Source organism: Gekko japonicus, unplaced genomic scaffold (assembly GCF_001447785.1).
Source record: "Gekko japonicus isolate JY-2015 unplaced genomic scaffold, Gekko_japonicus_V1.1 scaffold53, whole genome shotgun sequence".
In the NCBI taxonomy this organism is placed as follows: domain Eukaryota; kingdom Metazoa; phylum Chordata; class Lepidosauria; order Squamata; family Gekkonidae; genus Gekko; species Gekko japonicus.
In genome coordinates, this window is record NW_015162474.1 from 654,328 (window position 1) to 678,983 (window position 24,656).

Genomic DNA, 24,656 nt, shown 5'->3' on the forward strand with positions numbered 1-24,656 from the left:
CCTGTTTCACTCCTAAATTACCTTGGTGATAATCCACTTGTCCCTAATTCAGAACAGGATTAAACTAAAATCATTTTATTCTCTATTGTTGAAAATAATAATAAAGCTCACACCTTGAATAAAACTTTGTTGGTCTTAAAGGTGCCATTGGACCCAGTTAGGCCTCCCATTTACCCATCCAGGGTGAGGAATTACCAACCCCCAGCACTAATTTCCCACCCACAAAGAACTGAGGAGCAGAAGGAAAATGTCCTCTACATACTGTTCATACGGACTAGGGGAGGAAACCTAGAGCATCACCCAGAAATGACATCACATCCTTCTCAAATTCTTCTCTCCTCAGAAAACCACAAAATCTCCTGGCATTTCCTGAGGCAGTGTTGGGAATGTTGGCAGAGTATAGATATGCAGTAAAGTGGAGTACAAGCTGTTTAAAGGATAAAAAATAAAGTCAGTTTATTAAGAAGAGAACAAACTTTGTAACAAATAGGAGAGGGAGAGAGAGAGAAATCTGTCTAAGTAGCTAGGAGAGAGTCAGCAGGAGCAGGAAAGAGACCTAACTGAGCCAATCAGGAGACAGGAAGGAGAGTATTTGAAAATAGTAGGAAGTCCCTAATCACATTATGCTAACTAGTTGTCCCCTCTGCTGCCCCCTGCAGGATATTCTTGTCATTTTCTTTATCTATGCATGATAGACCTTGCATAATCCAACAGGGAACCCTGCTCCCAACACATGAGGTTGCTATCTTGTCTGAATAGGGAAATATATATATTTTGCAGCTTCGATACATGCAAACAGAATATTACATTTTTGGGGTGATAGGTTCATGTGTACTGAAGCCAGAGAATACACGTGTTTTCTTTTCCAGATAAAATGGTTACTGTACATACAAGGAGGTAGTAATGTCTGAAAAAGTCTAATCTATTGAAGGCTTTAAAAATATTAACACCATAACCTCTCACAATAAATATATTTCAGAATTATGATTTGTTGTCCTACAGCTAGTATAGTAGGTTAAATATCTCCTTGAACCCTTTCTAGGGAATAGTTCTCTGGTGCATAGATCCTTACCTCTCTTTAACAGAATAATTCTGCTTCTCAACATCGGTTTTTCTGGACTTAATCCCCTGAATTGGAAAAAGCCATAAATTCAAGGTTATAATTAGATCAGGTCTCATTTCTTTTCTTTTTTGTTAGAAAGGAAGTAGCCCTTTTGCCATGACTGACAGATATAACAATGTAAAGGCCAAAGAAAATATTAACATTTTGATTGTGCTTTGTTGCAAAACAATACAAATGTATTTTCTCTTTTTATTTGTAAAGACTGCACAACCTTTTGGGAAAGACTGAACACAGTTGGTGTACTTTCTAGTTAAAGGGAATTCAGAAAGACATTTGACTTACCCTTCTTATATTAAAGACAAGCCTGATTTTCATGCTTCGCTACAGTATTTAAGTTCCGTAAATCCAGTTATAATACTGATGATGTGAAGTTTGAAATGTGACATTTGTTGTAGGAATTCTAGTGGAGAAGATTGTAGTGTAAAAAATTAAGTGAGACATACGTACTTTTTTTCTCTCTACTGAAGGACCTCTCTCTAGACCATATTGGTGGTTCTGCCCTCGGGTGCTAGGTTCACCAGGCTGCTTGATGAGCTCACTCTGGAGCAGGCAACTTAGAACTGTCTATTTAAGAAGCAGTCGTCTGTTAAGTCAATTCCTGCTACCTTCCACAAAAGTGATGGCCTCTCTACTTGTGTTCCTGGATTGTTTTGCTCATATGGAGACTATGTTCTTCTGAGCACCTCAGGGTGATCTTGGCCTGCACAGCTCAGTGCCCCACAGGAGTACTATGTGCAAATATCTTTGCCACATTCTTAAGTTGCCTCCTCCTTGTAGAGTTGGTGTATCTGGCTCAATGTTTGCCAGGAGCTTTCTTGGGGGCAGGAATTGGTGACAGGTGTGAGGGGGAGTTGGTGTGAGGGAGTGGTGATGTGGTGGACATTTCTTCAGGTTCATGAGGGAGGCACACATCAAAATGGCTCCTAGAAATGTCCTTTACTATCTCCCCATGAACGTTCATTAACTCAATTGCCATGCTGGCTTTTTTGAAAAATGTCTATTCAGGAGTTTGAATCGCTTTCTTTTGTAACTGTCCTCAACTGTCTGCAGTTGTGTTTTTACCTCAGAACATTGACATCCACAGCTGAGCAATCAGTGGGAGGTGGGTGCAAACAGGCAGGTTTTACCTCATAACTCTGAACTACACAGTTGACCAATTGAGAGAGAGGGTGGGCAAGAAAGCAGCAGCCTGCCAGACACATGGAAAACAATTGGGGGAACACATTTTGTCCCTTTTTTACCCCCTTAGGGTAACCCCCCCTTTTAAAACAAAAATGCTTCTCATTTATGTTACATTTAAAAAGTGGGACATAACTACGTATTCAAAACACCATCCGAGCAATCAGATATTAAGCAAGTTCATATGAACCAATTTTCTAGAACCCACATTGTGAAAAGTTAAATAACCTAATAAAGGAAACCAGTTTCCTACAAATTTAGGGTATATTTCCATTGTGGGTGGGAGTGTGGCTAAGCTGGGCTGGCAGAACCACTAAGGTGATCCTGCTGGGGCAGCACCCCTGATGGATTAAAGTACCCTGCTCCTGCTCCTGCTCCTACGCCTGACAGACACCTGCCTGTCTGGTGTTGGGGGGATTATGTTTAAAGGCATTAGGGAGGCTGGGCCAGCAGCAGAGCTAAGGCAATCCTGCTGAGCAAACCTCCCCGGTGGCTGTAAGCATCTCCTACACCTGACAGGCAGCTGCCTGTCCAGTGTAGGAGGGGGAGGGGGAGATTAGAAACCACTGTGGAGGCTGGGCCAGCAGGATCACTAAGGTGTTACTGTTTGGGCAGGCTCCCTCGTGGCTTTAAGCACCCTGCAACCGCTGCTGCACCTGACAGACAACTGCCTGTTAGGTGTAGGAGGTGGGAGGCGTGTGTTGGAAGCCATCAGAGAGGCTGGGCCAGTAGCATTACTGCACCTCACAGGTGGTTGTTGGCCATTCTTGATTTCCTCAACTGTCATGAGCTCTCTGCAGTCTCCTGTAACTGTTGTTTTTACCTCAGAACACTGAGCGCTGCAGCTGACCAATCAGAGAGTGGGGGATGCGAGGAGGCAGGAGCCTGGCAGCCACATAGGAATCAATGGGGGGATCACATTTTAACCCTTTTGACCCACTTAGGGGTACAAATTTCTAAAAATCCCTTCTTAGTGAGCATCTACGCCATGGTAGGAGCACTCTCCCTGAATTTCGTGTTTCTAGGTCCAGTGGTTTGGCCTAGGTGTTGATTTTACGGTGAGGGGACTTTCTTTTATATATATAGAAGTGGAAACAAACAGAAGTTAAGACATAAAGTGCAAGCTTGCTTTTGTGTCACATGCACTATAGTACTGAACCATGATTTTTCAGAGGAGGTGTATAAGTAGTTGCTAGATCCTGCTTTTTTGTTTATTTTGTTTTTGTTATTCTGTCATTTCTGAGCCTTTATTTTGCTTATTTTCAGTACTGGTGATCCTGATTCCTTTGCTTCTTTTCTGGCATTTAAAACTATTTCATGCTATTTTTATACCATTTCTAAGTCATGGATTTTGTTGGGTGTCAAGAGACTTGTGTAAAGGTGTACCCATGTAGGCAACTCTACATGTGCAGGTCCCAGATCCTTGACTCCAGGGATCGTTTAGCCTACATTTACACAGGCATTGCATAAGTTTACAATCTTGCACAAAGAAGGGGGAGAGAGGGGAGCTTTAAAAGTTTCATCTTGCTTAACCAAAGGTCTAGAATGTAAACAGAGAAAAGTAAATGTTTCTAAACATAAATCCAACTTCAAATTAGTTCTAAATATGGAGGCAGGTTGTAAGAGCAGCCCCGTAGCTAACAACTTTTTGCTCGGGGGGCCAATGTTTTTCTCAGGGGGCCTGCCATTACATGTCTGCGTCGTACTGCCATGCTCATACTTCTAAATAATAACTAAATAATAACTTCTAAATAATAACTAAATAATAAATACAAGTGGTTTATTGCACAAAAATGTTTCAGGTTTATTATTTATTATTACAGTAATAGTCAACGTGATTGGGAACTAAATTTTTCTAAGAATGTATCCATATTGATTTGATTTGTGAGTGATTTCTCATACCCAAGCAGCACTAGTCTGTAATTGATCTATATTCCTCACATATTATAGTCCTCACGTATGTATTCTCAACAAGAGGGACTACAAATCCTCTGTATATTAATGTATTTTAGTGTATTTCTTTTTCAGAATAGTATACTGAATGTATGCAAGGGGTATTAGGATGTCTGCTGAAATAACAGCATTTTTTGGAGGGGGAGGTAGGAGAGAATGAAGATTCCCAATCCCAGCCTACATTTTGAAGGGAAAGAAGCAGGCATCGGAGCAAGGGAAAGGGCAAAGGAACCTTTCTGCTCTAACCAACCCATGGTCATTTGAGCCAGTCTGGGGCAGTCAGTCCGGCCGGCCTATCTGTTGTTCTCAGGTGTGTTTGTGTGTGGGGGGAAGTAAATCTGAGGCTGGCAATGGCCCCAATCCGATGCTCCTTCAGGTAGGCAGGCTATAAAAAGAAAAGAAGAAGAAAGGTCTCTCTCCCATCTATCCTGGCAGTGGAGGGAGTCTTGTGGTTTATCTTTGAAACTTTGTCTTTGGGGAAGGCTGAACTCCGTGCCGGGGGGGGGGTCAAGTTTAAATACCATTTCCCAGGAAACCCGTTCTAATAAGGAATCTGATGGGGGGGGGGGAGCGCCTAGCTTTTTTTTTTTTTAAGAAAAGTCTTTGCTCACCAATTTGAGATGTGGGGAGGATAAATGTGATCAAATAGCCACCCCCCCTTTTCTGCCTAAACCCTGCACCCTCCAAGGCGAACTGCTTTCTAGCGATAGGAAAAGAACTTTCTGCTCGGTTCCAATTCCCCCCCCCCGTTCATGTTTTAAAAAATAAATAAATAACTCAAGGAGTGATCCAGAAACAGAGATGAGGGGGGAGGCGTTGGTCCCGGAGAAATGCCGGATCGCTTCCCACGCCTGGCAAGCCCAAAACCCCGGGCATGCTGACTCTTCTGCCTGCTGGCCAGCCTGCAACACTCGCTCCTTTAGGTTCTGACCTCCCCGGTAAAGCAGCCAGACAGACCCGAACGGGCCTGGCTGGGAGGGCTGATGTGACGAACCTGGGCCAAGGAGGAGAAGAGGAAGCGGATGAGGGAACGAGCGGGAGCCAGCGAAGGCAGCCACGGCGCATCTCTGTCTCTCTCTCTCTCTCTGTCTCTCTCTCTCGGTGAGGGGGCCGGGGGGAAGGAGGGGGAGCAAGGATTGGGGGGGCATTAAAATCACGGGGAGGCAGGCCCCTGGGCCCCCATGCTAGATACGGACCTGTGTAAGATGGTGTCTCTAAGTGACTGGACAGTGCAAAAGTAGCAATACCCAATCAGAAACCACCACTATCCAGCTTACGTTACCCAAAGATGTGTTCCACTGATAGCTAGTCTAGGAATATCCATTTGAAGGAGGGGGAATTATGTGTGTATGTCCCCAAAGAGCTTTGGAAGATTGGAGGTTAGGTGTGCAGGGAAGGATAAAGGAAACCCTAATCAGGGATAAGGACATGGGTGGTTCTCAGGAGGTGCTGGGATGCTGGAAGGAATAGAAAGAATACAGGCTGCTGGCTGGGAGACAACAAAGATTGAGAAAGCTGGTACTACACAGTGAGGGATGTGTGGAAGTACATGATATTTCCTTTGTCATGGGCAGATGATTACAGTAGACTAAAACTACTGTAAGTTTTAGATTTACAGGGATACCAAGATTCTGCAGGGGTGGAGATGATCCCTCCCCAGATGATCCTTCCCCAGAGCCAAGTTGGATCCAAATGGCTTTCTGATGATTCTAGAGGGCTTTCCCACTGGTATGGCTGGTGCTGCTGTCAATGTCCTGGTTGACCTCTGGAATGAGGAAATGACCCTGTTACCCAAATGGCCCAAATGTGCTTGTACTTTGACCAAAGAAGTGTCCTCCCTCTAAAGGGCTTAGATCAAATATTATTGGGACTGTATTGCCTGATATATACCAGGGTCCAAGATTTTATCTAATGTTTCATAGGGGTGTGTAAATTCTTAGAATAAACAGTGGCTTAAAGTTAAGGATTTATTAAGAATAGTAGCAAAGGGAATTACCAAACTGAATAGAGTTTGAAACATGCACATACACGTTTATCCTAGAGGAAGTCGATAAATTGCTCTTGGCTTTATGCCCCACCATATGCTGTCTAGATCCATGCCCATTGTGGCTAATTAAAGCTGGCATTATGGGTTTTGAGGTGCCTTAAGGGAGATCATCAACAAGTCCCTCACTGAGGGACTGTTCCCTAGGGCACTCAAAGAAGCAGTGGTCAGCTCTCTCTTGAAAAAACCATCTTTGGACCCGGCCGAATTGGCAAATTACTGGCTGGTTTCCAACTTGCCCTACTTGGGCAAAATAATAGAGAGGGTTGTGGCAACTCAGCTACAGAGTTTTTTGAATGACGATTCCATTTTAGACCCCTTCCAGTCCAGTTTTTGCCTGGGCCATGGGACAGAGACAGCACTGGTTGCCCTCACAGATGACCTCCGGAGGTATCTGGATCAGGGCAGATCGGCAGTGCTGTTGTTGTTGGACCTGTCAGCAGCATTTGACATGGCTGACCATCAGTTACTGATCCACCACCTAGCCAACACAGCAGTTCAGGGGTCTGCCTTACAATGGGTTTCTCTGAGGTCAGGGACAAAGGGTGGCACTAGGGGAACAGCTGTCCCGAAGGCACCCACTGAACTGCGGAGTGGCTCAAGGGGTGGTGCTTTCCCTGATCTATATGCACCCCTTTGCCCAGATTGCCCGGAGGTATGGGCTGGGATGTCACCAGTATGCAGATGACACCCAGCTCTATCTGTTGTTGGGCGGCCAGTCTGACTCTAAACCAAAAGATATGGACTGGGCGTTACAAGCCGTGGCTTTGACTGAGCCGACTGAAATTGAATCTGACGAAGCAGAGGTCCTGTGCCTGAGTTGGGGCGGTCCGAGGGGAGGGATCCCACTCCCAACCTTCGATGGGTGCTGATGGTGCCCATGTTGGAGGTTAGGAGCTTGGGTGTGCTCTTGGATGCCTCCTTAACAATGGAGGCCCAGGTAGCAGCCACTGCCAAGTCAGCCTTCTACCATCTTCGGCTGATCAGGCAGCTAGCTCCCTTTCTCGACAGCAACGACTTGGCAACTGTGATCCGTGCGATGGTCACCTCGAGACTGGACTACTGTAACACTCTCTACATGGGGCTGCCCTTGTCACAAATCCGGAAGCTGCAGCTACTGCAAAATGCAGCGACCAAGCTCTTAATGGGCCTCCCTATGTGGGAGCACATCCAGCCGGTGCTGAAGGCATTGCACTGGCTGCCAATAGTATACTGAATTCGCTTCAAGGTGCTGGTTCTTACTTTATGGTCTGGGGGCAACATACCTGAGGGACTGCCTTTCCCCACATGTACCCCAACATCACTGTGTTCAGGGTCCCAAAATCGACTGACCCTCCTGGGTCCCAAAGAGGCCCGACTAGCTATAACCAGGGCCAGGGCCTTTTCGGTGGTGGCTCCATACTTGTGGAACGAGCCCTGCAAGACCTTCTACAGTTCCACAGGGCCTGCAAGATGGAGCTCTTCCACCAGGCTTTTGGTTAAGGAGCTACCAACAACACCATCACCAACAACACCACCAACAACAGTTGATAAATACAGAGCCCTGATTCCTGGCTCCATCATTTACAGCCTGTGCCAGCAGCAGATAATACTAATTTAAAGAGAGTCTAAAGAGAAATTGGGGGGGTGAAGGAGGGAGAGTTTGGTAGAGTTGGTCAAAAGGAGAAAGTGATGTGGAACAGGGCAAGTTGGATGAGCTGAGCATAGGGATGCCACCCTCCAGGGAGGACCTGGAGATCCCCTCAAATTACAGCTTATCTCCAGACTACAGAGACCACTTCCCCTGGAGAACATCGTCAAAAAGCAGCTGGACCCCTGGGATACTGTAACATTAAGCCACCCGGTTTCTGGAGGAGGGGTTCCCCGTGAGGACAGAGCCTTCTAAGAGTCTCCACCAAAATGATTGAGAAGGAGGACAGGTTAGAACAGATAAAAGGAAGTACTTCTTCACCCAAAGAGTGATTAACACATGGAATTCACTGCCACAGGAAGGGGTGGCGGCTACAAGCATGGACGGCTTCAAAAGGGAATTAGATAAGCATATGGAACAGAGGTCCATCAGTGGCTATTAGCCACAAGGTATAGATAGGGACTCTGGGGCAAGTGATGCTCTGTCTTCTTGGTGCTTGGGGAGGTCAACAGAGGGAGGGCTTCTAATGTTCTGGCCCCACTGGTGGGCCTCCTGATGGCACTGGTATTTCTGGCCACTGTGTGACACAGAGTGTTGGACTGGATGGGCCTTTGGCCTGATCCAACATTGGCATCTCTTATGTTCTTATGACCCTGTGTCCAGCTCCATGTCACATGGGGACTCCTCTATGTGGACCATGATCCGTATTTTGTTGGGGGTGTCCTGCGGCAAACCTTATGCTCCTGGTTGGTGATCATTGTGTGGAGGTTCATTGCTTCTTGTTGGTGCACCAACATCCACTGTTGTGCTCCTCGGGACCGACAGACTCATGCCAGATGGTTGGCTTTCCCACAGGTCCTGCAGATTGCATCGCGGAACCGGCAGGACCGACGTTCATGGTCTTTCCCGCAGCTGGCACATTTTGCTTGGGTGTATGATTTGGTGGGTGCTTGGGCGGTTGATCTTGCTGGCAGAGCCGTTACCGTAGGGGTGCATGAGCTGTGATGGGTCTGATGCCATAGTTGCAGGACCTCGTCATCATCTGAGATGCCCGAGGCAGCGGAAGAGGCTGCTAGGTGGACTGAAGATGGTGGACGGTCCTGCTGAGACCTCTTGAATGTGGTGGCTATGTGGAGTGCCATCTCTAGTTTTAGCTCAGCCGTCCCGATCAGTTTGTGGCGGAGCTTGTAGTCTTGGACGCCGCAGACTAATTATGTGAGGATGATGTCCTCCATATCCTGAAACTTGCAGTCGACTGCAAGTTGGTAAAGCTCAGCCATGGAGATGGTGGCTGCTTCTCCCGGTTTTTGGGTGCGCGCTAGCAAATCTATGCACTTGGTCATCTTGGTCAGTTTCAGTGCAAAGTAACCTGTGAGGGCCTTGATGATGTCATCATACAGGGTCTTGGCCAACTTCTTTGGAGCAAGGAGGCCCTGGGCCAGGTGAATGGTGGCCACTCCATACGTGCTGAGGAGTAGAGCCCATTTCTTGCCTGCGTCAGTGACCTCCTGGTAGGTGAAGAAGTTGGTGAGCTGCTCCACCCACACTTCCCAGAACTCAGGTTGTGTGGGGTTGAAGATCTCGAGGTGTCCCGAGGCAGCAGCCATGACTCTCGAGCGAAGCAAGGAGTGGTGTCCTGGGGAGTAGAGCGCGGTGCAGTGCTGCTCGTGAGCGATGTGGGGCACGGCGGCGGCCGATGCATCAGTGCTCGGTGCTTGGCGGGAGGAAGAGTCAGGCTCGCTCATCGGGATCCCATCCTTGTCACCAGTATAATGTACTGAGTCCAGACGTATTGATAAGTGAAACAACTCATAGTTTATTTCAGCTCAGGAAAACAAGACAAGGAAAGCAGGACCGGAGGTCTGCTTATATTCCCATAGTGAACCACACCCAAACACACACCCACACAACAGCTTTGCTCCTCCTTTCCCAGGACACCTTTATCTTAGACCACTAAGCAAGAACAGAAAAAGAACCGATTATATATTTTGCATACACAGTCTGGTAATAGTCTTTGTTTTGATTGTTGAAGACACAGAGAATTGGTACGTCTTCTTTATCCCTTTAAAATATCAACCTCTGAAAGTAAGTTCAAATGTCGAACCTCCACCATTATAGACAGTGATCAATGGAGCAGCACTGCCTGACAAATCTCAAACAGACTCCCTGTCTTTAGCTTCATCCAAACGAAACTCATTGTCCCAAGCCAAGCACATCCAGCTTCATAATTCAAAGGCTTGGAAGGATAAGCCACCAGATGGGTCATGCGTAACAAAGCTTTAGTACTCTAAGGTGCAAATGAGAATGGGTGTGTCACTTCCCTGATAAGGGAGACAAATGTTCTTACTTAGAGTCTCATTTTGTAGGGAACCATGAAGAATGGGGGGATCTCTGTCTGTCTGTCTGTCTGTCTGTCTGTCTGTCTGTCTGTCTGTCTGTCTGTCTGTCTCTCTCTCTCTCTCTCTCTCTCTCTCTCTCTCTCTCTCTCTCTCTCTCTCTCTCGTCTGTCTGTCTGTCTCTTTGTATTGGTCTGTCCAACCAACCAGGCTGAAAAAACAGATTTACAGGACCTTTTGTGACTCATGGAGATCTTCCCTAGGACAGAATGGGGGGAAAAACCCTATTTTTAAAGCTGGATTTCCCCCACAAAAGTTGCCACTTCAGAAAAGGAACAATTTGTGTGTTATAATGATTACAGTGTTGGACCAGGATCTGAGAGACCCAGATTCAAATTTTAGTCTATAAAGCTTTCTGAGTGACTGTGGTGTGCGCTCTCTCTCTCTCTCTCTCTCTCTCTCTCTCTCTCTCTCTCTCTCTCTCTCTCTCTCTGCCTAGTCAAATTCCCAGAGTTTTTGAGGGTGTTGATGTTTGCTACCGTGAGCTCCTTAGGGCATGATCAAAATGTACTAAATAAATAAATATTAAGTGTGAAAATATTCACAAACCCCTCCCAACCATCTTCCACTATTTAGTGAATTTCCAGAACTGTCATGTTTTTAATTGAAATAAACCTGCGTCAGTCTAATATGGGAAATATCAAGCCTTGCCATATACAAAGTACATATTCATAAAATGAAATTGGGGGGGGGGGGTAATTGCTTGATGATTTTACCATTTTCAAAAGTACCACAAATCAGGTTCCATTCTTTCTGACACCTAGCTAGCTAGCTGAACGGTCTGAAAGGATAAAAATAAATAATGCTAAGGAAGAGCAGGAATTAAGGATTCTGCCAAGCATTTATTTTTGTCCATGTGTATCAGAGCAGTAGAGGGGACATGACTGCTTCCAGTATCAGTGACAACTAGTGGAATGCTGCTCCGATAGTCCCCTTACTTTCAGGGGCAGTTTTCTGGGAGGCACCATAGTAATGGCAGCAAGCCTTGTAAGGAACTTCTAACCCATCAAGCCCAGAAATAAAACTTGTGCATTTCCAGTAAGTGCTTTAACTTTACCTGCAGGTACAGCCTACCAAGTTCAGATACAGCATATGTGCTAAACAGCAAATTGCACATTATTTCTTCTGTCATACAGGCGAGGATCCAATGTCTCACTCACTTTGGACATGAGCAGCTTGGGAAGTGTTGAACCTTTTGTGGCAGCCCCAACACCAAGAGAAAAAGTTGCAATGGAATATCTGCAGTCAGCTAGCCGAGTCCTGACAAAGCAGCAATTGCAAGACACAGTTGCAAGTTCGCATTTGCTTCAGACTGAGTTCATGGTAAAAATGCTGATGAGTAATTCCAAAAGTCAAACAAACCAAACAAAACTACCGAGCCAGCTAGAATGCATGTTTGACCTGATTGCCCCTACAGCACTCTTATCATCAAATGCAAAGTGAAGCACAGACTCCCAAGTATCATAGAAATGTAACTGTTATCCCACACAAATGTTTATCCTGACCTGTGGAGCCTTGCACGGCCTTGCCCCCCCTCTCAGTTCTCATATTTTAATACATCCCTGCCTATTACATTTGCTTATTTAACAACTATACTACCCTCAGTCATCTGAAGGTTTAATCACTCTTTTCCATGGCTGCATGCAAGGCCTGTGTACCAGAATACCTGGTAGATACCACCTTTCTCATTCCCTTGAAAACACTCTCAATTGCCATCTTTCCCATAAATTTACCCTTTCCTTCTGAAATTAAGCCTTGAAGTACATGTAACTGAAACAAGCACTTATTCTTCCCCGGTTTATCCCTGCCTTCACTTCTCTTTGTCGTTTCACTTATCTTTAGGTTGTAATCTCCATGGGCTGGGATCTGTTTTCTTCCATTCTGTTAAGTGACTTGTATATTGATGGTGCCAAATAAGTGAACAAATATATGAAAATAATAATAGCTGTTGAATGGCAGAGGTGACTCTAGAGAAGGCTCCTTGTGAAGTACTTGAAGGGATAAACTACACCACATGCAATTGCGTATGAAACAACCTTTTGTTGGTAACAGAAAGCAGTCTTCGGAGCCTCCCAGGGTTAGCAATAAAAGAGCTTACGTACCCTCAAATGCATAAATATTTTTGTAAACATGCATTTGAAGTTGTATAAGGAGAAAAGCATCTTGAAGAGCTATTTCAAGCAGGAAAAGGCTTTAGTGCTCACTGTCGCTTCTCAAAATTGCTGCTTTTCATTTTTTTAAAAACCTAGCACATCTCTCATTCTGTGTATTTGCAGGAAGGCGTGGTTTGCCCTTCAGAAGTACAAGAGTTACTTATTTTGTTTTTTTTCCCCCCTCCATGTAGGAAATTCCAATGAATTTTGTGGATCCTAAAGAAATTGACATTCCTAGTCATGGAACTAAAAATCGTTATAAGACTATTCTGCCAAGTAAGTCCCTTGAAACTGATATTTTGTTCAGGCAGTTTAATATTCAGGCCTGTAATGTAGCCTTTCCTTTTCCTATGATCAGTCCACTGCTTGTGTCAGCTTTTCCATTCCCAGAGTCGGGTGTGCCTTTTGAACTGGGTCACCTGTAGTGACTGACAAGTGAGGGCTGAAATGATAAACTTTCTTTTGGAAAAGGCTAGCTTGACAACTCCACCCAGTATGTTGCTGAGGGCATTCGGTGACTTTTGATAGATTAACTGCCAAGTTCCCACTAACACTGAATTCTGATCTATCTTTTGTGGACTTCTGCCTGAACAAAACATGACATCGCTTTTTTATTATTCCATGTCCTGTTAAATTGGAGATACATTTATTATTTTTGCAGAGATACTTTTATTTTTTGCGGGCATTGCTGTTTTTCAGCAGTTTGGAGAGTAAAACCATTTTGTTCAAATTGATGGTCATTTACTGCATCAACTAAAATTATGTCCCTTCATGTCCAATTGTGTTAATACTGAAGATGGTCAGTCTAATCTGCAAAATAGATGGATTAGGCCTGCTCCGAAGCCTTGGGCTGTGGTCACACACACTAAATAATCCACTTTCAATCCACTTTCAATGCACTTTCCAACTGGATTTTACTGTGTGAACTGGCAAAATCCAGTTGAAAAGGGCATTGGAAGTGGATTGAAAGTGGATTATTTAGTGTGTGTGACTGCAGCCTTGGGCTGAGACTGTATGAGGGTTAAAATTGTTTGGAATAAATGACTAGCTCCCCTCCCTCGGATGAAATCCAAAAGAGGAGGGGTGGAGGAACCGTGGGCCTCTGAGAACGTGTTTCTTAGAATGCTGTAACATCTGTGGCAGTACTTGTACCATCATATCTACCGCAGCTACATAAAATCTAGATGCCCTGCGTAACTGGTGGTTTACAGCATCTGTATACTTTTCTTTGTAGTTCTCAAAGGTAAATGCATTTTTTTTCTTTTTCATTCCCCTCTTTCCAGATCCTACAAGCAGGGTGTGTTTAAAACCAAAGAACCCTGGCAATGCCTTGAGCACCTATATCAATGCTAACTACATTAGGGTAAGTAAGCTGATGAGCCTTATGATAATTTCCCATATTACATTTCATTTTCCTATCAGATCAACAGTTACAAATATTTGATCATCCTGCTGGGCTCCTATTTACTTTTCTGCCCACAAATCCTTGCCCAATTCTTATTTCTCTCTGTAAATAAAACTATAAACAATGAAAGAACCAATTATCTAAACTCTGTGACAAATGATCAGTTGTTTCATACAACCTTGTTCTGTCATTCACAAGCACTTTCATGCAGAGCTCTAGTGGAACCTTCCTAGTAGTTCTCTTTTTAATATAGGTCCCCATTTCTTTTATATCCACCAAAAGCACAACTCCTTCTTGTGTCTGTTTCTAAATCAGGGTTATGGTGGCCAGGAAAAGGCCTTCATCGCAACCCAAGGGCCTATGATTAATACAGTGAATGACTTCTGGCAGATGGTATGGCAAGAGGACAGTCCTGTCATTGTTATGATCACGAAGCTGAAGGAGAAAAATGAGGTATGATTTCTCAGCTTGCAAAAACCATTAAATTGTTCTCATTGATGTGAAAACAAGCTGACTTGCTACTATCAAATGATATGGACTCAAATAACATGATGTATGCAATCAAAATGTAATCCCCCCCCCCCAAAAAAAAAAACCCTTAGGAACTGTTGATGGATTTTGTTGGGAAGGAATTATTTATTCTTTTTATGCCATCTATTACATCGATTTATAGGATGACATGAAAATATGGCTCCCTAAGAAGCTTGCAGTCTAAATATGACACAATGGGAGGGAAATGGAAGGGAGGGGAATAGGAATGGAGACCTCCCACCAGCAATTCCCCAATACCCACTCCTTTTTGATAGGCTGGTGTAGAAATATAGATCCAAAAATGAAATCACCATCAGTGCAACAGCATGATATCATTTCCAGGCCAAATCTGGAATTGCCATCATGCCACTCTAGGATTCTCCTGAATACTAGATTGTGTGATATCATGTGATATCATTTCTGGGTTTGTCCCAGAAATGACATCATGGTGTCACGCCAATGATGCCCCCATGCCCCACATTCAAAAGCTCCCAAGATTTCCAGGCACAGGTCTGGGAACCCTAGAGGGAATGGGCAAGACAGTATGTGGTGTGAGCAAATCCACTTACATGGTGTTGTTTTATTTATTTAAAACATGTCTTCCCTTCCGAAAAGGGTTAGGGTTACTAACAGCAATTTAGAAAACAAAAGTTGTGAATGTTATGGAATATCTGCTGGAAAGATAGAACAGTTAAGTAAATGACAATCATGTCAATCATGTCTGGTAATGCCAGAACTAGAAGTAATGTAGTTTAAACTACATGTAAAAATCTAGTTTTTAATTACTGTTGTAAGCTATCGAGCAATCTGAATGTAAGAGGACCTCCCCTTGAAAAATAGCTTGGACAGCCTTTGCAAGTAAGAGTTCCATCTTGTGCACTGGAGCCTGTGTGGAGCTCTGACTGGAGCAGGAAATCTGTCAATTGACAGAGAAGCTATTTACATCATTTTTATCATATTCAAAATATATTTAAAATTAAATCTAAATGCTTGTATTCTAAAGGAACATGAAATTATAAACAATTCCTTGTCTTACCTGATCAAGATACCTTTGAAAATGAGCCCCACTATAATGTAAGTTGAACAGCAAATGTTTTCCCAAAGGAAATGCCAATTTTTAAAACACACACTTCTAACACTACTTGAAAAGAAGGACTTGAAAGATATATCCAGTGGACTCCAATATATCAGGAAGCACTGTGTTTACTGGAATTGCCACAATAGTGTTTATCTGTATTGTCATGGACTGACAGTGGCAATTTCCTTCTAATAAAGGAAGGGGAGACATCTTAAGAAGTTCCCAGGCTATATGGAGAAAGTCTGTGTTTACATGACTTTCTGACATCCCACTGGGAAATCCTGGGAAAAATATTAAGAACTATTGAAATGGAGGATGAATTATTCTGTCATCTTATTGGTTACTGGAGTCTGTTTGCTCTCTGTCTTAGTTGGTATCAAAAAATTAATGCTTTCGGAGAAAACAGAGGAATCACTTTTATTTAGAAGATAATGACATTTGTGCAATACGGCTTGTCCAGACTCTCATATGCACAAGGGACAAGTTCTCATTCCATCTTCATCCAGGACAGTTTGACTGCAGTCTCATTGGAGCAAATGATTTAAGAATGGCTGCCATATTGAAAACAGAATCCAGCATAAGTTTTTTAAAAAAGTATTATTTGCAAAGCACCCAAATATTAGGCCCAAAGGGTTTACATTGTGATTAAGGAGGCTTCTGGGTGAATATTTTTCACTGCTTGGTGGGTGAGACACAAGAGAACATTTCTGTCCCTCCATGCAATGGCAGCGACCCCACTGATCAATAGGAGTGTGCTGAATGACATGCCAACTGGAAAAACAAAGTTAAAGCCATAAGATTGAATAATTTATGTTGCTGTTAGTACTTAAATATGGAAGCAGAATAACAGAGCTGCTACCAGTATCTCTGGTTTGCTTTTTGGAGAGCTGCGTGGGTAACCAGCTCCCACTGCATATATAGAAGGGAAAGAACACAAGCTATTCAATACCTGTTGCTGGGAAAGTCCCAGCCCTTGCTCACTCATGTTTATTTTAGGAATGAACCCTAGATGAGTAATAGTGTAATCCTAAAGACACTTATATCCTTCTAAATCCTTTGAAGTCATTGGTCTTAGAATCTGTTTAGGATTGCACAGTAACAACTAAAGAATGCAAAAAGATTTCTAAAAATTGAAACAATGCTGCATTAACTATTGTCCTTGTCTAGGCATCATAGACAAAATGCAAAAATATTTTAAGTGCCATACAGAAAACATATTTTTTCCTCATTAAAATGTGTATGCAACATTTCCTGAAACTTACTTATGGAAGCATAAATCAAGCATACAATACAACTTAGAGCTGTGTTTTTAATATTGTGATGGATGATCTTGCTGCATAAATGTTGACTGATCTCACATCATTAACTTTTCCTATGTGAGAATCACATTGGGGTTCCAAACATAAACAGCATCTATACTTACAAGTGTGTGTGGCTTCCCCCTAAGTTTGGTGTTAATTGTAGGGTTAGGGGTTAGACTGCCTGTCATTTCCCTAGAAAGCACTTTCTTGGGGGCACCTTCTTTGGGGGGTTGTAACTCAGACCCCATAAATCCAATCCTTACCACACTTGGAGAGCAGGTAGAGGAGAGTTTGCCAGAAATCCCCTGTGAGCTTGGTGTCTCTAGATTGCACAGAATCCATTCTATACATTCCTGAACCTCCTGAACATGACAGGAGGTCATTTTGACAGGCGCAGGTTTGGGAGATTCAGGAGGTGGGATGCTTACAGCCACTGGGGAGGTTTGGTCAACAGGATTGCCTTAGCACTGCTGCTGGCCCAGCCTCCCCGATGTCTTTAAATACAATTCCCCCCAACACCAGACAGGCTGGTGTCTGTCAGGTGTAGGAGTAGGGCCAGGGTATGAATGTTTATGGGGAGATAGTAAAGGACATTTCTAGGAGCCATTTTGATGCGTGCCTCCCTCATGAACCTGAAGAAATGTCCACCACATCACCACTCCCTCACACTAACTCCCCCTCACACCTCTCACCTCTTACTGCCCCCAAGAAAGCTCCTGGCAAACATCGAGCCAGACTCACCAACGCTACAAGGAGGAGGCAACTTAGGAATGCATCAAAGACATTTGCACATAGTACTCCTGCAGTGCACTGAGGTGCACAGGCCAAGTATCAGCAAGATCACCCTGAGGTGCTCAGAACAACACAGTCTCCATATGTGCAAAACAATCCAGGAAAACAAGTAGAGAGGCCATCACTTTCGTGGAAGGTACCAGGAGTTGACTTAACAGATGACTGTTTCTTAAATGGACAGTTCTATGTGGCCGGCTCCAGAGTGAACTCAACAAGCAGCCTAGTGATCCTAGCACCTGAGGGCAGAACCACCAATGTGGTCTAGAGAGAGGTCCTTCAGTAGAGAGGGGGGGAAGTATGTATGTCTCACTTCATTTCTTACACTACAATCTTCTCTGTTAGAATTCCTACAACAAATGTCACATTTCAAATTTCACATCATCAGTACTATAACTGGATTTACAGAACTTAAAAACTGTAGCGACGCATGGGTAGCAGGCTAGTTGTGTATAAAGCTGCTCTGTGATTTGCTTATTCAATCAGGTGTGACTCTCACCACAATGAAAAATCCTTGTAACTAGAGGTTAGCCCTGTCATGGAAATCTCCTCCCAGCTATGCTGTTCTGGTAGTACATGGTTTGGTCCAGAACTCTGCCTAAGACACACCTTTTGGAGACTCCTTTTATTTATAGTTTATTTTATTTACAAATACTAAAGTAAAGGTTCTGAACTTTCTGGCCTTGATTAGCACTGAACATGCATCAACACAGTTTATGTTATTTACCAGAAGTTTTAAAAGGTTCAAAAAAATCTGTCCTTTATTAGGTGTTGAACATGTTGTGAAATTTTCTTATCAGAATCTTAAAAAAAAAAATCAAGAGTGTTATCAGAGTTCATTGCATCTTTCACTTTGGATACATAGGCATAAATGTGATCAATATTTTCTTGGGTAAGAACCAGGCATTGTAAACAATAGCTAGTTGTGAAGAGAACATATATTTCTTCACAGACAACCATGCTTTCTGTAAAAGACAGGCAGTCATGTGCGGCTTGGGAAATAGTGTGAATGGTACATCCCCCACACGGCTCATAAATATTCACTGATACAGTGTTTCAGAATTCCATACACTGAGGTTTGTACAATATTCTTCATGGCTAATATGCATTTTTGAGTTGGAATAATCTATATCATTGTCAATTGTCAGACATGTGGAGAAATGCATTTTATTTTTAAACTAAGGCTTTGCATAAACTCCACTCTTGGTTTTTAAAAGTTTCATTTGTTAGCAGAAGACAGGCAGGGAGGGGGAAGTCAATTGCTCCCAAGTATTGCCTATCCTACCAATGACCCTAGCAAGTACCAAGCTATCAAATCTTTGCAACTGTAAATGGCCAGCTCACAGCTTGGCTGGAATCTGACACTGAAAAGATGACAGAGACTTGGAATGCAGAAGTCTATAGACAGGATCATCCTGGTGACCCCAGGAAAAAGAGATTTGACCATTGAGGGGGTGGGCAGCCAAAAGAGATAAAATCCCTCGGAAAGGACCAAGAAGGATCCATTTGGCTGATTCCAGCAGGGGATAACTTGCAGGAGGAACTGTCATGATGAGCTCCATCTTGGTTGGCAGCCCAAACAAAGTCTCCAAGGTAATAGTAAGCTTTTAGAGTACTGTAACTGTTAAGCTTAAAGAGCATGCCTTGAAATAAGACCAGCTAGGGTATGAATTGAATCGAGGGGGGAAAGAACTGTGTGTTTCCACTTTTTAAAATTGTTTGCTCAGTCCATTGCCATGCATAGTATGTGTGGCCTTTTTTCTTATAATAGATTCTTCATGGTTTTAAATGTTGATTGGTGTCGCCTGTACCACTTAGACCTCCACCATTAAAACACCCTACTCAAAATGGACAGTACAGAAAGGGAGGCGGTTGGTTGTGAAATCATTAATTCCCTGAGAGTGCACAAGTGTGAAGCCATCCCCTTGCTAACCAGTTATTGAGCAGTGAGAGATGCAGGCACTAGGCAGAGCCTGTAATCAGCCATGCAGAAGGGAACTTGAGAGTGCTGATCCTTGGTGGGTAATTCTGAAATCAACCAGCTGGTGGCAGTGTACTGAAGGAGAAGTGCAAGAGAGCTCGTGAAAGACAGGTGAGCTGGAAGAGTGGCACATTGATGGACAGGGGCTGCTCTGTCACAAGGTATAAAAGCTTTCTTATAGTAATGCACCTTGCCTGGAAGGTCTTTGCTATTGTGGCTGCTGGTTCCTTTAAGAATGCATTCTAGTTTAGTTTAGTGTTTTTTTAAAGACACATGGTGAATGCTTTATGCACCCCTTCCCCAAAACAACTGAGAACCCTAGGCACCACCCATGTGTGAGTATTCTCTGTTGGAATAAGATTCTGCAGTGTGGTATCATTTGGCTAGTTCTCCACAGGTACAGAATAGAGAATTCACGAGGTTCCAAGACATTGACAACAGGCTTCTAGAAAACTAATGACATTTTAATTTTTTAAGAATATTTATACATAGTTCTCTTTTGAGAACCTGTGGCCTACTTTCCCTATCCATCCTCCAAATTATGTGTGTTCAAACAGCTCTTGGCAATCTGGAAAAATTTCCATTAACCCATACCATATATTGGAAATCTCATTTTCACAGGGGTCGTTTCGTAGAAAAAGAGCTAGGAGAACTCATTAGCATAACTCATTAGCATATGCCACACCCCCTGACATCACCGGAAGTGTGTCAGAAGGCCACACACCCTGACATCGCCGGAAGTGTGTCAGAAGGCCACACCCCCTGACATCGCCGGAAGTGTGTCATAAGACCACACACCCCGCCCCCAACGGTCCCAGCCGCCGCCGGCGGCCTTGCAAGGCCAGCGGGAGTGCAAGGAAGCCCCGCAAAGGCCCTCCCTGGCCCCAGGCAGGCAGGGGTGGGGAGAGGCAGGGAGGAAGCAACTTACCCTCCCTCTTCTCCTGTCTCCTCCTGGCTGAATGAGTGCCGGAAGCGGGGCGGCCGGAAGCAGGGGGCGGGGCTTCGTCATGTGCCCCGCCCCCCGTACCTCACCCGGGGAAATTGCGTTCCCCCGCGATTCCCCCCAAAATGACCTCTGCATTTTCAGGCAACAACACCTCTATGGTTGTTCCACCATCATTCGCACTAGTCTGGGTCTCCTTGTCATGAACCAATGTGTAATTTGGTACAAATTCCCCATAATCAAAACTAGTACTCATGTAGCACCTTTTGAAATTAGGCCTCAGACAAAACAACACTGTTTCCAAGAAAGCTGCTTCAGCAGTTAGCATTACTTTTTAATATAATAGTGCCTAGTATACTGTGAGGGGGGAAACATTTCTGCATAACTCACAATTGTAAAGAATCAGGGATAAAGTCAAGAATTATATAGTCTGAGTCACAGCCTCCCCCAGATTTCAAAAGTAGCTTGTGAGACTGGGAGGGAGGATGGTACTCTGAAAGAGAGCTCCCCCACCCACCCAGTCGTGTGCGCTGAGCTTGTGGAAGCTTCAGTAATAGAACCGGGTCTGAGGGGTGCTGCTGGAATCCTGGCAAGGAATATGATAAAGGCATTGTACCTTATGGGAAGTGACAGGCAATAATAATGGAAGGTGGTTTTAGTCGACAGTCTCACTGTGCTGTCAACCGCCAGTGCAAGCTGCCAATGAACGGGCTGGGAACAAGACAAGAATAACATTCCTAAGGGAGCAAACAGAAGCCTGGAGAGAGCTGCAGACAGTACACCCGTTTATCAAGAAATCTCAGAGGCGGACACCGGGATTGTTAATGGGCAAGGAGCAGCTGAAATATTCAGTATTTCTTTTCCTACATCTTCCTAGGGAGCTGCATATTTATAATTGTTAGTATTATTAGCTCACTAATGCTCCAGGGCTCGGATGGCTGCTAAAACATTTTAAATTCAACAGTCAAAAGCTAGGGTGGTTTTTTGTGGGTTTTTTTATATTGCTGGTATCTGAGTGGGATGGAGACTGGACTTACAATACATGAGTGTTCTTTGATCCCTCAAGCACAAGTGACGTGTCTCTTTGAATGAGACCTCTTAAATAGGGCAGTAGAATTTCATCTAACAGAATAGGTGGTCATCAGATGGGCCTGAAATACTGAAGGTAAAGAATATTTAATTTTTTGGGGGGGAGTAAATAATTTTACTTGGGGGGAGTAAAAGGCTAATCAGCTGTAGAATTGCAAAATAAGCTTAATTTTTGTCTGCTCATTTTACTGAAAGGATGATTTGCATTTTATTGTGGACTTTATAAGGAACTGCAATAGGAAGGGCTCCATATATTAGTACAAACACATGGAAGTGTGTGTATATTTAATGCTCAGTATGAAGATTTAATGCTCAGTATGCTCATATCTGGTTAGTAATCATGGTACCTGGAGCCCTTTTATCAGTACCATTCTAATATGCCTTGTACTGACTTTTTTTGAAGGTTGAAAGACATGCCATGCATTCAAAAGCCTGTTTTTTCCATCCTGTTTGTTTGTGGGGTTTTTTGCATTGTATTTTTGTATTGTAAGCTGCTTTGGATCCTCATTGGAGAGAAAGGTGGCGTATACAGTCTTACATAAATAAATTGACCATCCAGACTGGGGAGTTATTCTCATGAATGCCATTTTAATTAATGTCAAGCAACCAATTTAAAAAAAATAAATCTAGATCAGACTGTTTTTAACTACCACCGCCACCAACGAGGTGGACAACATCGGGGTAAGGATGGCCCAGGAAGATCTGCCACAATTTCTGCGTGGCCACTGGATTTACCTGGTTGAGCTACAGGATAACATCACCCTGGAGAACCATCTGGAGACCATCTTGTTAAACTGAGTATAATTTTATTAACTGTCATGATTGTTTTATTGCTTTTATCTGTTTTATATGGGCTTTGCCTCTTGTAAGCCACCCTGAGCCTGCTCTGCGGGGAGGGCGGGGTATAAATCTTAATAAATAAAATAAATAAAAATAATAAATTTTACTTCAATATTCTTTTTTTCCCAGAAATGTGTGCTGTACTGGCCAGAGAAGAGGGGGATATATGGAAAAGTGGAAGTACTTGTGAACAGTGTGCAAGAGTATGAGAATTATACTGTCCGCAACCTTACATTAAAGGTAACAATACAACTGATCTTAAACTGAGCAATGTGATCTGAAAACAGAAGACGATTGAAAAAAAATCTGCACATAATATTTAGCTTGTAGAACTCATTGACACTAGAGGATAAAGACCATTTAACAGATACTTTTCTGAAATCTGTTATATGGTCTTTGTGAAGAAATACCTTTTTTCCTGGGAGGTTTGAAATGAGCAAAGCCTGTGCATTTTAATAGTTTTTTTTTCTCTGGGCAGAGACCAGGCAGGAAGAGGGAAGTCGGTTCAATCGCTTCCCAGATGTACCTCAGTTCACCTTCATACAAATGCTAAACAGGTCTAGCAGGAGAGATAATGGTTGGGCCAGGCTCTCCCCCTTCAAGTAGGGGACAGAGATGTGGAGGTGTTAAGTGTTAGAGAGGTTTCAGGAAAGAGATTCCTGGAGATCCCCAGGAAATGCCTCTTTGACCTGGCCTGACCTGGTCAGGGGGTGAGGAAAAGAGAGGTGAAAAAACTCCTTGCAGGAGGAAGAAGGTCTCTTTTTCCTTGGGCACTGAGTCCATGAGCAGACACAGACCTCTCCACTGAAGGAGGCAGCCATTGACCATGTGCTGCCCCAGAGAGGTACAGAAAGCTTCAAGGTAATAGCGGTTCTGTAAAGATCTGTAACTTCTTAAGCATTAGGAGCCTGTCCTATTTTAACATCTGATAGGGCATATATAGAGTGGTTCTCTGTACCACATAGACCACCACCATAAGGCCATAAAGTGTCCCTGTGGTGACCTGGCACTGGGCAGCAGGAGACACAGAGGCAAGGCCTCAGAACTTGGAAGGGAAGCTAGGAGTCCTGACTCTCCCAGTGGGCAATTCCATACAAAGGTCAGGTGGTGGCGGCACATTATCGGGGAGAGAGAGAAACACCTCTCCAGGCGTTGGGAGAAACCTTGGAAGGTAGAGTAGAACAGGGCCTGCAGGCCAGAGCAGGCAGATTCCACCACAGTCTTTATCATCTAGAATGAATATGGCATGCCATCAGAAAGCATAGATCAAGCAAACAAGAGCATGGATGCCCCAATCTTATGCATGGATTTAACTGTCTGTGGTTCCACCATAAAGTCATGTGTGCATAAACAGGTATAGATATAAACCCTGTTTACAAGTTACAGTGAACAAATGTACAATTCCTGTATAGTGTACATTTGATTTTTTCTTAATATATGCATTGAGTAATTGTCATGTTAACATTCAGTGCATATACATCTGAACATATGATTTATACCCCCCCCCCAATTTGGCCAAGCTACTGGTTGCTGCAGGGGTGGATTGGCCATTAAGATAAAGTTGTCAGGTGCCCACTGAGGATAGGGGGACTCCCACCCGTGCCCTCTTTCACCTGCCCTCAATCCAGTGAGCAGTTGGAGTCAAAGGGGGAGTACAACACTGCTGATGTTTTGACATTACTACCCCTCCTTCAGTGCTCCAGGAACTGACTCAGGCTCAGGCTCTATGATATTCACCATAGAGTTCTGGAGACTCCCAGAGGGTTGTGTGTGGCATGAGTGCCATCACTTCTGGCATACCTACATTAAGAACATCAGATAAAAGTTCCTGTCAGCTTTAGGGGGCCACCACCTGTACTGGGGCCAAAGGTAGCCCTGTGTGAAGTGGGCAGAAGCCATCAGTACAGCAAGCTGGCAGCCCCTACAAAGGGGTGGGAGGTGCTGCTGCTGCAAACTACAACCCCTTGCCTGCACAAGGTGCAAAGTGGGTGGGAGCCACAAGGTAGCAGTCCCCACCCTTCACAATGCAGATGAGCACAAGCCAGGCAGAAGTCATGGCAAGCCTGCTCCTCCCCCCCCCCCTCTGCTGGGGTCTCAAGCTGTAGGTGGGGCCAGGTGTTCTTCTGGAGCAGGTGTGGGTGAGGATGTGCATTTGTTCCACAGACATTGGGGGGGGGATCTTGGAAGTAAGTCTTCTGTATTTCTGTATTGTTAAGTTTAG

General features: G+C 44.0%; 1 protein-coding gene across 1 annotated transcript in view; it reads left to right on the forward strand.

The window, feature by feature from the left end:
* Positions 1-24,656, forward strand: part of PTPRR (protein tyrosine phosphatase, receptor type R) — a 176,903-nt gene that overhangs the window by 131,466 nt on the left and 20,781 nt on the right. The window contains exons 7-11 of the mRNA XM_015405691.1: positions 11,462-11,648; positions 12,670-12,754; positions 13,762-13,841; positions 14,199-14,336; positions 22,565-22,675. Coding sequence (XP_015261177.1) covers positions 11,462-11,648; positions 12,670-12,754; positions 13,762-13,841; positions 14,199-14,336; positions 22,565-22,675 — 601 coding nt within the window. The remainder of the gene's footprint in view (positions 1-11,461; positions 11,649-12,669; positions 12,755-13,761; positions 13,842-14,198; positions 14,337-22,564; positions 22,676-24,656) is intronic.